Source organism: Euprymna scolopes, chromosome 8 (assembly GCF_053919585.1).
Source record: "Euprymna scolopes isolate OS-2025 chromosome 8, ASM5391958v1, whole genome shotgun sequence".
NCBI classification, from domain to species: domain Eukaryota; kingdom Metazoa; phylum Mollusca; class Cephalopoda; order Sepiida; family Sepiolidae; genus Euprymna; species Euprymna scolopes.
In genome coordinates this window covers 113966755-113983847 of record NC_136489.1, presented here as the reverse complement: position 1 = coordinate 113983847, position 17093 = coordinate 113966755, and the positions used below count along the sequence as shown (strand labels likewise).

The following is a 17093-nucleotide window of genomic DNA, read 5'->3' as shown; positions in this document are numbered from 1 at the left end:
GAAACACCCGGGCAACGCCGGGTACCCCCGCTAGTTTAATATATAAAGGGCAGAATGTGCGCGAGCATTTGTGTATGTCCACGAAAGGCTTTTTGCATCGGGGTTCTCTTGTTGGTTAGATTCTGCGAGAAGTTTTCACATACTTCCCAGATCATAATATATTTTTGCGCAACACGCACCTACAAACACCCGGGCAACGCCGGGAACCCAGGCTAGACTATAATATAAATTTCACTTGTCTGTTAAAATGTATGTACGTATGTACGCCGGTACGTAGAAATTCCCTGGTTGGTATTAGGGGGCGCATTAATGCCACTAGGAGTGATGGGCCCTAAGTCACTGTTCTGACACCCATCTAGGAAACGGGACTTCAGAACTAAAACCTGCGATCCACGCATTTACCAATCATCTTGCTTTTTTAGCTTGTCATTGGGTCATAGTTGCTGGGATTTAGTGAGTGGTATTGGTGTTGTACCAGCTTCTGCCACTTAAATCCATCGAAGTACAGATATCCCAATGGTTCTAAAATCATTTTTATCTAACCACTTTTCAAAGTCCTATGGCGAGGAAGGCATGTCGATATGTGCAGACTTAATCGGTACACAGTCATAATTTCACACATAGGCGGCAAGAATCTTAACATCGTTATAATGTTCCGATTTATTCTGATAGGGACACTCTTCGGCGGAGATTTTTGTGACTGAGCAGTCCTATTTATGAACAGCACTTCTCACCCATTGTATGGGAGGATGCTAGAAAAGGTGCACTAAAAAAACGTCCTATCGGAATCAAGCTGGTTGGCTTACTGCGGCTAACGGCGATTCACTACAGCAGGAACAACAGAAATTTTTTAAAATTACAAGAAGTAAAATGAAATTGAACATAAGTTGCTGGAAGGTTAGCACTCTTCTTGATCTGGAAATAAAGGCACGTCCCGAACGATGAACGGCACTAGTTATGAATGGGCTACAAAGATTAAACATCGATATAGCAGCTTTGTCTGAAACATGGCTATCAGGTGAAGACCAAATTACTGAAGTGAAGTTGGGTTACACACTTTTCTGGAAAGGTAAACCGGAAGGCATGAAACGGGATGGTGGTGTTGGCTTTACGATTAGATCCACTCTTCTTGAGAATATTGAGTATTCAACTGGAATCACTGATCGTCTCATGAAGTTCAGGTTCCCTCTGGAATGTGGTCGTTACTTGTCTATTCTGTCAGTGTATACACCAACTATGAAATCCACAGAAGAAAGCATCATGTCCTTTTATGAGACTCTTCGAAATACCATTGCATGTGTACCAATTGAAGAGAAGCTGATTGTACTCGGCGATTTCAATGCTCGTGTTGGTCAGGACCATGATATATGGGGTGCCCTTGTCTGTTATGGTATCGGCAAAGTTAACAGTAATGGTTTACTTTTACTGCAGCTTTGTTCGGAATTTAATCTTGTGTCTAATACATTCTTTCGTTAAATTTTGCGTAAGTTTAAAGTCACATGGATAAAGCTCCCCCCCCCCCCGATCAAAGCATGGGCATATGATCGACTTTATACTCACACGTAAAAGTGACATGAGAGGCATGTGCAATGTGCGCGTCTTGCGTAGTGCTGGCTGTGAAACTGATCACAATTTGGTACGTGAAAATTTTAAGCTCTGCATTCTGTAGAAAGATTCGAATCGCAGGGGGTTAGGGCTCCAAAACGTGTTGATGTCTCCAAACTAAGAGATCCTGCAATTCGCATGACTTTGGAGGAAAGACTAAGCACAGTTGAGTTTGATGATATCTGGGAAACTTTTAAAGATCAGATATATACTTCTGGAAGGGAGATACTTGGTCCGAAGAAGTCTGTACACAAAGACTGGTTTGATGATAATGATCAAGAGATAAAGGCACTCTTGGAAGAGAAAAAGTTTCTCCATGAGAAACTTTTTAATAACAATGTCAGAAACAGAACAGTTGTCGAAAGAAAATACAAGGAGCATAAGGCAGTTCTACAGAGAGAGAGAGAGCTTAGGAGAATGAAGAAGACGTGGTGTTCTGATATATCTGCAGAGGTTTAATCTGCTTACGACCGGAAAGACACCAAAGATCTATATAGTCTTCTTAAGTAGGTTTTTGGCCAAAAGCCTGCTCCTTCTGTACCATTTACTGTCCAAAGATAGGTCAACTCTGATCAAAGATCCAGATAAAATCAGAAAGCGATGGATGGAGCACTTTGCTGATTTGTTTTTCAACCCATCAACTATCGATTAAAATTTTATTAGTGGCTTGCTTCAGCTTGATATTCTTCATCACATGGATAAGTTATCCTCACTCGTTGAGGTTGTCTCTGCTATGGGGAGGATAAAGGCTGGGAAAGCACCAGTCTGCATTCCAATTGAGCTGCTTCAACATGGAGGGATGCATGTAGCCAATGCATTACACACGTTGATCAAAAAGTCTTGGCTGAGTTCACCGGTACCACAGGATTGGATAAATGGCCGATTAGTCACTCTCTACAATGGGAAAGGATCAAAGTCTGGCTGCGATAATCACTGAGTGATAACGATTCTTGAATCGGCAGGAAAGGTGCTGGCGAGAGTCTTGTTGAGTAAGCTCATCGAAAACGTCTGTCCGTTAATCATTCCTGAGTCGCAATGCGGTTTCACTGAGGTTAGAGGCACTGTAGATATATTTACTGCAAGGCAGCTATAGGAAAAGTGCATCGAACAACAGTTGCCACTTTATCAAGTACGAGCATTTCAGCCCGGCGTTGCCCGGATGTTTGGAGGTGTATGTTGAGCAAAAAAAAAAAGTGGTAGTAGGAAGGCAGGATCGAACCCGTACCGCAATGCAGAAAAGGGACGGGGAAAAACCTAACGTCTTTGCTATTACGACCACCGCCAAACTGAATGTGACATAGGTTAAAATAAAGGCTAGACAATCGAAAGAGAGGATAACTTTCAAAAAATATCGGTGAAAAAAGCGTCCCCTCCCTGTAGAAAAGTGCCCAGTTGAAGGTGAAGATATTAATGTTTTTAGCCAATTTTTCGATATTTGTTGTCTGAAAGGTCGAACCTATTACGACCCTTCAACATTTATTGTTTTAGCATCAAATCAAGTTATTAAGTTAGATCCATGTCCAAGGAACCTATATCTAAAATTTCAAGTGTTTAGACCCGAAAATGTCAGAGGAGTTTGGTAGAGTTCTCAAAGGTAAAATCGTTGAACTTTGGCTCCTTAACAGCCATATTTCTGGCCGAAAACCGGTCACAAAGATTTTCCCAAATCTCAGTACCCTGTATATCAAATTTTCAGTCTGTAGACTAAAAATTAACAGAGTTATTGCGTAGGGAAATTTACATACACAGACACACACAGACACATACACACATAGAAACACACACAGACACGTTAACTTATATATATATATAGATAGATAGATATATATATATATATATAGATAGATAGATAGATAGATAGATAGATAGATTAAACAAAAATATATACGTATACATAAATATATATGGAAACAATTTTGTGTTTACTGTAAACTTTTTACGCAAATATTATGCAAGTATAAATCATGTAGAATATCTGCATGAATATAATTACACGTAATAGTTAACTAAAAATGATCATCCCATTAGAAAACCGAAAAAACTAATTAGGAATTAATTAAAATGAATGTTTAAAAGAATATGCAAATTAGCTAGATCCTTTGCTAGTGAATGCAATTCCACAAGCCATATATAAGAAAATTTTATTTTATTTTTAAATAAATAGAAAAGAGGGTTTTAATATGAATATCAATACACACAAAAGAAAATCGAATTTATAGGAGTATAGATAGATAGATTCGTGGATCTCACAAAGGTGTTCGATACCGTAAACAGGCATTGCCTTGTGAATAATTCTTGGAAAGATCGGATGTCCTCCTACCTTTGTCAAGATGCTCCAAGAATTCCACAGAAATATGAAGGCTCGCCTTGCATACAACGGGCAACTATCTGGGAAATTTGCCGTTGACAACGGTGTGAAACAGGGGGATATTACAGCTCCTACTCTTTTCTCAATTTACTTCGCAGTGCTTCTTGCATACGCACTTAAGGATTGCGATAAAGGTGTCTTTTTCCGCTTTAGGACTACTGGCAAAGTATTTAATCTAAGAAGATTTAATGCAAAGTCACAAACATTTTTAGGTTTAGTTAGAGAACTACTCTATGCTGATGATGATGATTTTGTATCTCACTCAGAGCGTGATATGCAAAATATAGTGAATTGTTTTTCAGCAGCATGTGACGCCTTAGGCTTAATTATCAGCCGAAAGTGATATTCACCTGGCGCTCCGTACATTGAACCAAACATCTGGGGGGGGGGGGCGGAATAGACTTGATGTTGTGGACACATTTGTGTACTTGGGTAGCACAATCTCTATTTTTTCATTTTTCTTATCATTTTGTTTAAGCCAGGGATGGGGCATCCTACCAGATGCCAAACATACACCTGCTATTTTAGACACTCCAACCGAGAGATCTTTTTAAGATTCTAACCGTCCCTTTAAGTGCAATTGTTTGAATCTCCTTTGCACTTGGTTTACCTGGTATATTTGTAAAATGGCTCTCTGAATGCGGAGATACGTCTTCGCATTAAGAGGGCTAGCACGGCATTTGGAACACTAGAACAGTGGTTGTGGTGTGACCGTGACATCTGTCAGAGCCAAGGTCAGTGTTCAATCGACCTGTGTGCTTTCTGTTTGCTTTACTCATCTGAATGTTGGGCAACACAACGTTGGCATTTGAAGCAACTCGAGAGATGCCATCAGAAATGCCTTAGACGAGTTCTAAATGTGAAATGGCAGTCTCTGACACCTGAAACGGATATTCTTGGGAAGGCTGGGTGTTTGAGCATCGAAGCAATGGTAATGAGGAACCGGTTTCGCCGGGTAGGTCATGTTGTTCGAATGGAGAATGTGAAGCTGCCTAAGCAGTTGTTTTACGGCGAGCTTAAGACTAGAAAACGTCCTCAACATCGACCAAAGAAGCGATCTTAAAGCTTTTAAGATTCCTGTTCAGAACTGGGAGACCCTGGCAGAACGCCGGCCTGAATTAAGGAGGCTAGTTGGAGGGGGTTCTAAATATTTTGCAAGGAAAAATTACTCATGCTGAACTCAAGGGAAGCCTTCGGAAGGGGAACGTGTCGGTTTTGCCCATTTAATTGAACAGCTGGAAATGCGAGGCTTGTAATCGCCTGCTCCTATCAAAAGCAGCTTACATTAACCATAAAAAATACATGTCAGGAGCAAAGTGAACAAAAAAAAACGGAGCCAGAAGTGAAACAAGTTTTAACGCAAAACTTTGTCTGCCATATGTGTAGCAGATTGTGCAAGTCTAATGCTGGCCTAAAAGCCATCTTCACGGACGGGGTTTAGTTGTTGCTGAGGATTGATCTGATAACTATGATGAAGTTGGTGGGGAGCATTGGGATGGCTAATGTCTGTAAAGATGATGCAATTAGTTAGTATTATGTATGTCTGCCTAAAACTTCGACAGAGGCGACAAATTTTCACGATATCGGTATCGTTTAGAAGGTCGACCCTTCGGACGACAAATATCGAAAAATTATCTAAAACCATTAATTCCTTCACTCTCAACTGGGCACTTTTCTATAGGGAGGAGTCGTTTTTTTCGCCGATATTTTCGAAAGTCATCCCCTCTTTTCAATTGAAGCCCTAATTTAAACATTCGCCACTTTTGGTTTGACGATGGGAGCAACAGCAAAAAGTCACGTTTTTTTTCATATTGTTTTCCTCTTTCACGGTACGGGTCAGAACCTGCCTGCCTACTACCACTTTTTTTTTCAACACATACCGCCAAACACCCGGGCACGCTCCCTAGTCTATAATATAAATTTCACCTGTCTGTTTTAATGTATGTATTATGTTTGTATGTCTGCCTAGAACTTTTTACAGAGGCCACGGATTTTCATGGAATTGGAATCGTTTGGAAGCTCGACCTTTCGGACGACAAATATCGAAAAATTGGCTAAAACATTAATTCCTTCACTCTCAACTATGCACTTTTCGACCATAAGGGTCGCATTTCGCATTTTTTTTTTGTATGACCTTAAACTACATTCGGTTGATTTGTGTATGCCATTAAAGAACATCCGGTTGGTATATGTATGACCATAAGGTGCATCCGATTTTTATGTGTATGACCTTAAACTACATCCGGTTGATATGTGTACTACCTTTAAGTACATCCGGTTGATATTTATATGACCATAAGGTACATCCGATTTGAATGTGTATGATCCTAACCTACACCCGTTCGATATGTGTATGACCTTAAAATACATCCGGTTGATATGTGTATGACCTTAAAGTACATCCGGGTGATTTGTGTATTACCTTAAAGTACATTCGGTCGATATGTTTAGTTCTTAAAGTACACCCGATTGATATGTGTATGACCTTAAAGTACATCCGGGTGATTTGTGTGTGACCTTAAAGTATATCCGGTTGATATGCGTATTACCTTAAAGTACATCAAGTTGATATATGTATGACCTTAAAGTACATCCGGTTGATATATGTATGACTTTAAAGTATATCAGGTTGATATGCATATTACCTTAAAGTACATACGGGTGATTTGTGTATGACGTTAAAGTACATCCGCTTGACATGTGTATGACGTTAAAGTACATCCGCTTGATATGTGTATGACGTTAAAGTACATCCGGTTGATATGTGTATAATCGTAAAGTACATCCGGTTTATACGAGTATAACCTTAAAGTATATCCGGTTTATATGTGCATGACATAAAGTACATCCGGGTGATTTTTATATGACCTTAAAGTACATACGGTTGATATGTGTATACATATGTATATCTATCTATATATATATATTAACGTGTCTGTGTACATTTCCCTACGCAATAACTCTTTCAATTTAAAGTCTATAGACTCGATTTTGATATACAGTTTACTGAGATTTGGGAAAATTTATGTGATCGGTTTTCGGCCAGAAATTTGTTTTTTAAGGGGTCAAACTTCAACGATTTGACATTTGAGAACTCTACCAAACTCCTCCGCCGATTTTGGGTATAAACACTTGAAATTTTAGATATAGGTTCCTTGGATCTAACTTAATAACTTGATTTTAGCCTAAAACAATGAATGCTAAGGGGTCATAATAAGGGTCAAAGAAAATTAAAAATTGACTTCCGCAGACAATTTCTTATCTAAACATTTGAAATTTTGCATAAAGGGTATTCAGAGATAGGGCAAGCTTTTTAATCGGTTTGGGTCGAAAATCTTTAGTTACCTATATATAAATGTATGTATGTATGTTTACATGTCTGCCTAAACTTTCGACAGAGGTGACGAATATTCGCAAGATAAACTCGTTTTGAAGCCCGACACTTCAGACGACAAATACCGAAAAATTGTCTAAAAGCATTAATTTCTTCGCCCTCAACTGGGTACTTTTCTTCAGGGAGGGGTCGCTTTTTTCACTGATATTTTCGAAAGGTATTCCCTCTTTTCGATTGTCTAGTCTTAATTTAAACCTACGTCACTTCCGGTTTTGCGGTGGTCGTAACAGCAAAGACGTCAGGATTTTTCCCCGTTCTCTTCCTCCTCCGCGGTACGGGTTCGAGCCTACGTTCCTACTACCAGTTTTTTTTTTTTTTTTTTTTGCTCAACACACACCTCCAAACACCCGGGGAACGCCGGGCTGAAATGGTAGTATATATATATATATATATATATATATATATATATATATATATATATATATGATTGTTGAGCTGGATTAAATCCGACGATATGAAATAAAATGGAGGTGGAAGGACCTGGATACTCAACGTTTCGCCCGATTTATGCGGGCTTCTTCAAGAGGGATGGTCATTGACGAGAGAGTCGGAGGATTGGGGCTATATATAATGATGGGGGAGAGCAGCGTGTTTTCCTTATGTAAATTAGATGTCATATATACATGTATATACATTTTATGAGAGAAGAACTAATTGGAGTAAACTAGTGTAGTGGATTACGTCTAAAAGATAAAATATCGTAGAGATTAAAAATTGTGTTTGGAAATATAGCGGTGATAGATTAAATAAATAAAATGACACGAGATTACGAAAGAATCTTTTTTTTTTTTTTTTTTTTTAAATTAGAAATAATTGAATTGGGATAAAATAGCGCAGTAACTTAAAAGATGGTATCTAAAAATAAGAATAGGAGGTGATAAAATGGAGTCTAAAAATAGATAATGATAAAATACAGTAAATAAGTAAAATAAAAATAAAATTAAGTGAAATTACGAATATATATATATATAATTATTCCAGATTAATATCATTCAGAGATAACACATCCAATAAATTTAGCGATATTTATACAGGAGTACGCAGTACTAAAGTAGTGCAAAATATACTTTTCATTTATTTTTACATAACAATTCAAGTATCGCTACATATACAGGAGTATGTTTCAATCAAATTAGATCGGTGCAAAAATAATGTCGTCTTTTGACGTTCAACTATTGATAAAAAACGATATTACTTTCGCACCGATCTAATAGTTATAAACTGAAAGTTATAAGCAACTATTTATTGATGATGCCTCTAATTGTTTATAACTAATCGTTTTGAACTAGTTGACGGAAACATACTCATGAATATGTAACGATATCTAAATGTTTATAAAAAATAAATAAATAAAAGGCATAATGCTTTTGTATGAAATTATTTTATTTGTATTTTATTTCTTTATTTATTTATTTTGATTGTATCTTCGCTTTTCTATAATATCGTTGGATTCGATTACCTTAATCGTTTTCATTCATTTTTTTTCTACGTTTTCTTCTTTAATTTTCAATTCTCATTTATCCCTATTCACGTTTATAAAATGATTTAATTGTTTTCTTTTCACTTTTTTTTTTGTTTTGTTTTAATGATCCTTCCGTTTCTATTATGTGATTTTATTCCATTATTTCCCTGCAGCTACTAAATCAGGCTCTCTCAAGATGCAGGCTCCCAACCTAAAATGCATCCAAAATTAATGATATTGTTTCGTTTCCGTCTCTCTTTTCAATACTTATTCGTGTTCTACACAAAAACGTGTTTTTTTTTTTTTGGTTTCTCTATAAATTAATTAAAGCAAACACTATGAATAAATATTTGCAGATATAAATAACTTAAAGTATAAAAGCATGTTTTCAACCAAAGTACTGGATTCGAGATTTAAATAACGCGAAAAGAGTTTATATGCCGTAAAACAAAACATCTATTATTTTAATTTTTTTAATCCGTTTTTTTTTTTAGTTTTCTTTTCTATACGTCGCAATTATTTGTTTTCGTTTCTTATTTCTATAATTGCATTTTGTTTCTTATTTCTATAATTGCATTTTATGTTTCTGATTTTATTCGTATTATTTTGGTTTTGGGATCACTGTTTTACTCTTGGGTGTTATTGTATGTGTTATTTTTACAAAGTCTTGGTCGATCTAATCTCCTAGCTACTCCAGGTGTAATAAGTAGGTACAATATATATATATATATATATATATATATATATATATATATATACATACATATATATATATATATATATATATATATATATATATATATATATATATATATATAAGAGAGGTATATTTGATAAAATGGTAAAATACAAGAAAAAAGGTGCCCAATACGTTAGTAGAACTAAATATGTGTTTTATTATTTCAATCTCGGGTGTATTCACTTAATTCATTACAAGTTGTTTCAATAGACAGGATAAAAATTATCCGTCTATATCGTCCGATGATTTAAGTTAAAATATATTAAAGGAAAGATATAGACGGATAATTTTTATCCTGTCTATTGGAAATAACCTGTAATGAATTAAATTAATACACCCGAAGTTGAAATAATAAAACACACACACACACACACACATACACATACATATACATATATATATATATATATATATATATATATATATATATATATATATATATATATATATATATATATATATATATATACAGTGCCCCGCAAAAGTTTACAATGCCCATTTGAAACTGTCAGTTTTTGTATTTCTAGTTTCCAAATGGTAATCAATTTTTTATAAACAGAAATTGAAACTAAGATAGGAACAGTGGGGAAAATAAAATTTGACACAACGCGAAGAGAAAATTCAATAATTCGCACCGCAAAAGGTTGCAACACATATCAAATTCATTAGATTTCTCAATAATTTTATTACGGTATATCATGGTAAAATGCTTAGAAGCTTCTAGAACGTTCAGGAATATGCAAATGTGTTGTGAGACCGGATATCTCCCCCCCCCCCATAATGGACTCGTCCAGATCCTATATTATCAGCTCCACGTGTAAACCACCTACTATGTGTTATCCCGTGTCTTGTGGACCCAACTTAGCCCCACAATAAATAGACATCGAAGTAAGCAATTAATAAAAGTATTGCGTCATTCTTTATCTAATAACCGTATTGTAAACAACCACATCATGAGAAAGAATAAACAGATTGGTCAAGAACTCAGAAAACGAATTGTAAGTTTTCATCAAAGTTGATTGAGATATAGAAATATATCCAAACAGTTGATGGTTCCATTGAATTCTGTTGGAACAATAATTCGTTACTTAAAGTCTCACAAATCAACCATTCCTTTGTGCTGAAAGGTTATTAACAAGGAAGGTTATGGATTTGCCTAGAATTACTCTTGGAGAGCTGCAGAAGGACTTAGAAAACAGTGAAATTAAAGTTATCAAGGACACAATCAGTAGAACCCTTCATCTTAAAGACATCTTCTCTAGATCAGCAAGGAAATCTCCCCTTCTTAAGCCAAAGTATGTTCATGTTAGGCTTGATTTTGCAAATGAGTGTGCAAGCAAGCCTCTACAGTTTTGGCATAACGTGTTTTGCTCAGATGAGACCAAAATTGACTTGTATGGCACTCCAAAAACACCGAAAGTTTGGAGAGAAAAAAGGCACTGAATACCAGTCAAAAAATACCATTCCAACAGTAAAATTTGGAAGAGGGTCCATTATGATCTGGGGTTGTTTTAATGCAGGAGGTGTAGGAAAAATGGAAATAATAAAAAGAAAATGGATGGAGCACTTTATAGGAGTATCTTGCAGAAAATCCTTAAAGAAAATGTGAAGTTGCTCAAATTGAAATCAGACTGGATCTTTCAACATGATAACAATCCAAAACACACCGCGAAACTCACACAAAATTGGTTTAATTTAAATAAAGTGAATGTTTTAAAGTGACCTAGTCTAAACCCTATAGAGAATTTATGGTTGAGAATTGAAATTACGAGTCCATAGAAGAGGACCTCCAAATCTGCGAGAATTGGAAAGAGTTTGTATGGAAGAATGGAATAAAATAAAATAAAACACATGTAAGAAGTTCGTAGTATACACAAACACACACATATATATATATATATATATATATGTGTGTGTGTGTGTGTGTGTGTGTGTGTGTGTGTGTGTGTGTGTGTGTGTGTGTGTGTGTGTACTAGCCTGGGAGCTCGGCGTTGCCAGGGTGTTTGGAGGTTTCTGTTGAGCAAAAAAAAAAGCGGTCAATGTTTTTAAACGGTGACCCCTATTATGACCCCTTAACATTTATTGTTTTGGGCTCAAATCAAGTTATTAAGTGTTAGATCCATGTCCAAGGAACCTATATCTAAAATTTCAAGTGTCTAGACATAAAATAGTCGGAGGAGTTTGGTAGAGTTTTCACAGGTGAATTTCTGTGAACAGCCAAATTTCTGGCCGAATACCGATCAGAAAAATTTTCCCAAATCTCCGTATCCTGTATATCAAATTTCGAAAATGACAGAGATATTGCGTATGGAAATGTACAGAGAGAGAGAGAGAGAGAGAGAGAGAGAGACACACACACACACACACACACACACACACTCGCACTTATATATATATATATATATATATATATATATATATATATATATATATATATATATATAGGCATAACCACTTATAAAGGTCAGAGACCACTCGGGGATAAGAGTTAAGAGTGTACACTAGTCAGTTGGACAATATAGTAATGGAAATTCGGTAAATTTGTTAACTTAAGTGGAACGGCTCATCAATAACTTGTTTACGTTGGACTTGAAGACAACCATATTGTAGTCAGCTGGAAAGCAGAAAAACGGAAGACAATTCCACAGGCGTGCAGTTCTAAGAAAGAAGCTTTGTTCATGGAATCTACGTTTAGGTTTAGGCACAGATAAAGAGTGGGGGGATTATTGATAGTGTTTTCAGTTAGACGAGTGTTTCTTGTAAAAGTTTGGCGAGGAAATACTATAGATGGAAGCTCAGTCGAGCACTTGCTATGGAAATAACGATAAAGCAGAGACAAACTCGCAACATCTCTTCTGTGAGATAGAGGTTGCAGGGAAGAGAAAAGAACATCTACGAGGCTACGAAGTTTATTTTGAACTCTATCAAGGCTAGACAAGTTCTTTCTAGCAACTCCTGCCCAGATGTGGTAACAGTACTCCATCCTTGGACGTACCTGGCTCTTATATAGATAGAGAATTGTATCAGCAGTGAGATATCTAATGGATCGATAGGATCCCACCATTTTTCCAGCGGCCTTAACAACAGATTTCATGTACGTGTTCCATTTAAGATCGGAATAAAGCTCAAGCCCAGAAGCTTGTCAAAACTTGAGGCCTCCCCAAGACGAGAGCCATTTATTTCAATTGATGCCAAATGGGGATCAGAACCTTGATGATGTAAAGATAAAAGCTTGGTTTTGATGCATTAAAAGTAACCAACCACTCCTTCCCCATTGTACCACGTGCTCAAGATCAGAGGAGAGAGAATCGGATAGAAATTGGTCGTTTACGGTCTTAGATATACTACCATAGATATTAGTGTCATCAGCATAAATGTCTACGAATGATGTAAGGATGTGATTTGGAAGATCATTAATGTAGATCAGGAAAAGAGTGGGGCCCAGGATGGACCCCTGAGGGACTCCAGCATTAATACTGTGAGCTTCTTATTTCTGCCCATCAACTACTACTCTTATGAACCTATCAGAAAGAAATGATTTTATAATTGAGAAGACATTTCAAGCTATGGTATAGCTGGAGATCTTGTGAAGTAAACCTTTATGCCATACCCTATCAAAGGCCTTTAATATGTCAAGAGCAATTGCCCTAGAAAGGTTTCCTCCGTCAAGAGATTCGCTAATCCTATAAGATATAACTGTAAACACATCTGCTGTAGATCTAGCAGAACGGAAACCATATTGCATGTCACTAAGAAGGTTATTTTTGCTGAGATGATTGATTACTTCTCTATTTAACACAGATTCCAGCAACTTACTCATGACGCACAGGAGACTTATTGTCATGGGGATGAGCGACCACCTAAATTCACGGCATACTGATGAGATTTTTCAGGGTGATGGGAAGCAATTCTCGTTAAGACAACGTTTAAACAGTTTTGTAAGTATGCGCGCTAGCTCGGGTTGAAGTTTTTTTAGTACTATAATTGGAACACCGTCAGGACCGGTTGCTTTACTGGAATCAAGGCTTTTGGCAACATCTTGACAACATCACGTACATATATATGCATAGCACATAGCGTGTTTTCTGATACAGGAGAAAATATTGGTGGTTGGCGGCCTTGGTCGCAAAGGGTAGAATTAGCTGCAAAGTTCTTGGCAATGATTTTGGCTTTTTCTGATGCTGACGAGATTACCTCAGGTCCATTGATGATAGTTGGGATAGTGCACACGATTCTGTTCAGGATTCTGTTTGCTATTTGCCAAAACTGGTAGGAACCAAGCCGCTGCTCAGCTAGTTTGGACTTGACGACCGAGCATACAACTCGCTTGCGTTCTTTATTACTTTTTTACAGTGGTAGCTGGAAGTCCTGAAAGCGGCTTTAGTCTCCATACATCTATTACGTTGGAAGCAATGGAAAAGGTGATTTCTGTGCGCAATGGCAGCAGCACATTCTGGAGAAAACCATGGCTGGCTGTTAGGTTTTTGCTGGAACCTACAATTAACCATTCCGTCAGGTATGATACTATAGAGGACACATCCTTTTTAAACATGGAACGCAGAGGTAGATCCGATATAAATGTACGGAAGTTATCCCAGTCAGCCATAGTATATCGATATACTGAGGTACGTCTGAGGACTTATTACATTTCAGTTTTTTCTTAATTGATACAACAGAGTGGTCGGAAGATCCAAGAGGAGACAGAACAGAAACTGAACATAGTTCACGGCAAGTTGTGAGAAAAAGGTCTAGGAGCCTCGCATACTGGCCTTCAGTGTCGGGCACACGGGTGGGGTCGTGAACAATCTGAGTGAGGTCATAAGCAATGGAGAAATCATGAAAGAACCTCCCCTCATTATCGGTCTTGTTTGAGTGGGTCAACCATTCCACATTGTGAACATTGAAGTCTCCACATACGTGAATGTTAGCTGAAAGATAAGCAGATAGGACATGGTCAATTTTCTCAGATATGCTTTTAAAGATAGTAACTCCCCTGTTGTGGTGGCGATAGAGAGTAAATATAAATGCAGTAGTGTGAGCAAGTGCAACCCGGAAGCACATATAGGGTAAGTTAGGATCTTCTCTGGAGATGTCCCTACTACAGGGAAAGCCATCTTTTATATAGGCACATATTCCATGCCTATGGCGATCTTGGGGGGTCAGATTTGGAAGTTAAGTTAGAGTATCCTTTAATTACGAACTCATCTAGGGAAATAGTCTGTCCAATGCCAGTTTCGCTTAGAAATAATAGGTCTGGTTTAGTCCCCTGTAATTGGGTTTCAACCTCTGGAAGGTTAGAACGGAGACCCCTGATGTTGGAGAAATATACATGGTAGTGGGAGGGTGACCTTGGAAGTTGAAGATCCGTGGTTAATCGTGTATATTTTCTTGAAACTATATATATATATAATAAATTCCACAACCAAACAACGTCGCAGCCCACAAGAGCCATGACAGTCAACGAACAGGAAGTTCAAGACTCGAGTTTCGCCCTCATTTGGGCTTATCAGTTAGACACATTCGAACTCGGATTTGAAACCCGAGTCTTTTGCATGCGAGGCAAGAACTCTACCAACTGAGCAAACGCCCCGCACACAAGAATTTCTATTAACCAACACAGATCAAGCAAACCGCGCCGAAATCCGACTGTGAAATGAACCTATATATATATATATATATATATATATATATATATATATATATATATATATATATATATATATATATATATATATATATATATATATATATATATATATATATATATATCCTCTTTATGTCTAATATTATGTAGAAAAAGCGGTTCATCCTTTGTAGAGATGTGATGTCCCTCAACAAATAGGTTGTTCTGAAATCGTGTCTGGGGACTCGGCTAATTTCAGTTAATGTTTGTAGATATGATATCTACCGCCTGCATACCAGCAGTAACTATCTTAGTTGTATATGACGCGTGACTTGTCACATAGTAGAATGTATAACTAGATAAAAAATATAAAAATTAAATTCGAGGCATAGCAAATAGATTGCGCCGTGGCCCATACGGTTAAGTCGTCAGTATTGCACACTTCATGCGCGCGACCACCTGGGTTCGCGCCCATTTCGGACCATGTCACTGATGAGATGCAGTATATCGAAACCCACTTTGTGTTTGGCGTTGTCCGTTATCGATGCAATTGCTCGATTCTATTTAATTCTGGATTCTAGCTTTACATGAAAAAAGTATATGTGAACAGGCATTTATATCTATATATTGTGTATATTTAGGCAGCATTTTCTCATTTAGACAAATATTATTGAATAGCACGGAATTATTCTGTTTTACAATTTTCCTTTTTATCTTTTCCAATCTCCGAATAGTCCTTTTTGTGTTTTTCTCGAAATTGTATATGTTGGATCCATAATCGCGAGCGCTTTCGACAGAAGTACTTCTATCATACTCAGGCATATTGTAGAAATGAAAGTGAGAGAAATGTAAATAGGCTAAGAATACTCGAAGCATTGTACATTAAAACAAAGAAGCCTCAAATAAATAATATTAATTATGAGTGAAGCCGGAACATTTTGAAATGTTTGGGATAAATGTTTAATAATGTATATATGTGTTTGTATATATAAATCTGTTTAATATATGTAAAAAAAAAAAAGTTCGCCCACTTAACTTGTAACAGATTACCACGTGACTAGGAAAATATATATATATATATATATATATATATATATATATATATATATATATATAAGTAAATTAAAAAACAATCCCTACATTTATTTCTACAATATTCCTGAGTATGATAGAAGTACTTCTGTCGAAAGCGCTCGCGATTATGGATCCAGCATATACAATTTCGAGAAAAAAACAAAAAGGACTATTCGGAGATAGGAGAAGATAAAAAGGAAAATTGTAAAACAGAATAATTCCGTGCTATTTGTCTAAATATATATATATATATATATATATATATATATATATATATATATATATATATATATTACTTTACACATGAAAGATTTTCAAATATTTGTACTGGTGTTTTTGTTTCCTTAGTTTCATTCATCCAGAGGAAGTCTCGAAATAAAGACGAAACGTTGATAAACACATAACTCGGCTTGTTCCTTTTTATTTCTCTATTTTGTCGGAATATTTCATTGTTCTCATCATATATATATATATATATATATATATATATATATATATACATATATATATATATATATATATATATATAACTACTTCATTTATTCACATAAAATTATTATACGAAAGTATAAATTTATGCGTAAACTTTAAGTATTTACTTAACACGTACTCAATACGTAGGTAGAGCTAGTTAGTAAGTTATAAAATATATATGGCGATTAAGCTACACTGAATATTCCTCGTTTCATCTCTAGGACTCTTCAGGCTTATGCGCAAATTTTGTGGTTGTCTGTCGGTTTTATATATACGCATCTTCTATTGAGATTTTAGTTAGCCAATCAGCTTTCTAGTATCCACCGCGCCCTTCCTATCAGCCAATGAGCATGC

General features: G+C 36.4%; 1 protein-coding gene across 1 annotated transcript; it reads left to right on the top strand.

Moving 5' to 3' along the window:
• Positions 1-957: 957 nt before the first annotated feature.
• LOC145283935 (protein CFDP2-like) lies at positions 958-1476 on the top strand. Its single transcript, XM_080133034.1, has one exon. The coding sequence runs from the start codon at positions 958-960 to the stop codon at positions 1474-1476; it is 519 nt and encodes a 172-aa protein (XP_079989160.1).
• Positions 1477-17093: the final 15617 nt, after the last annotated feature.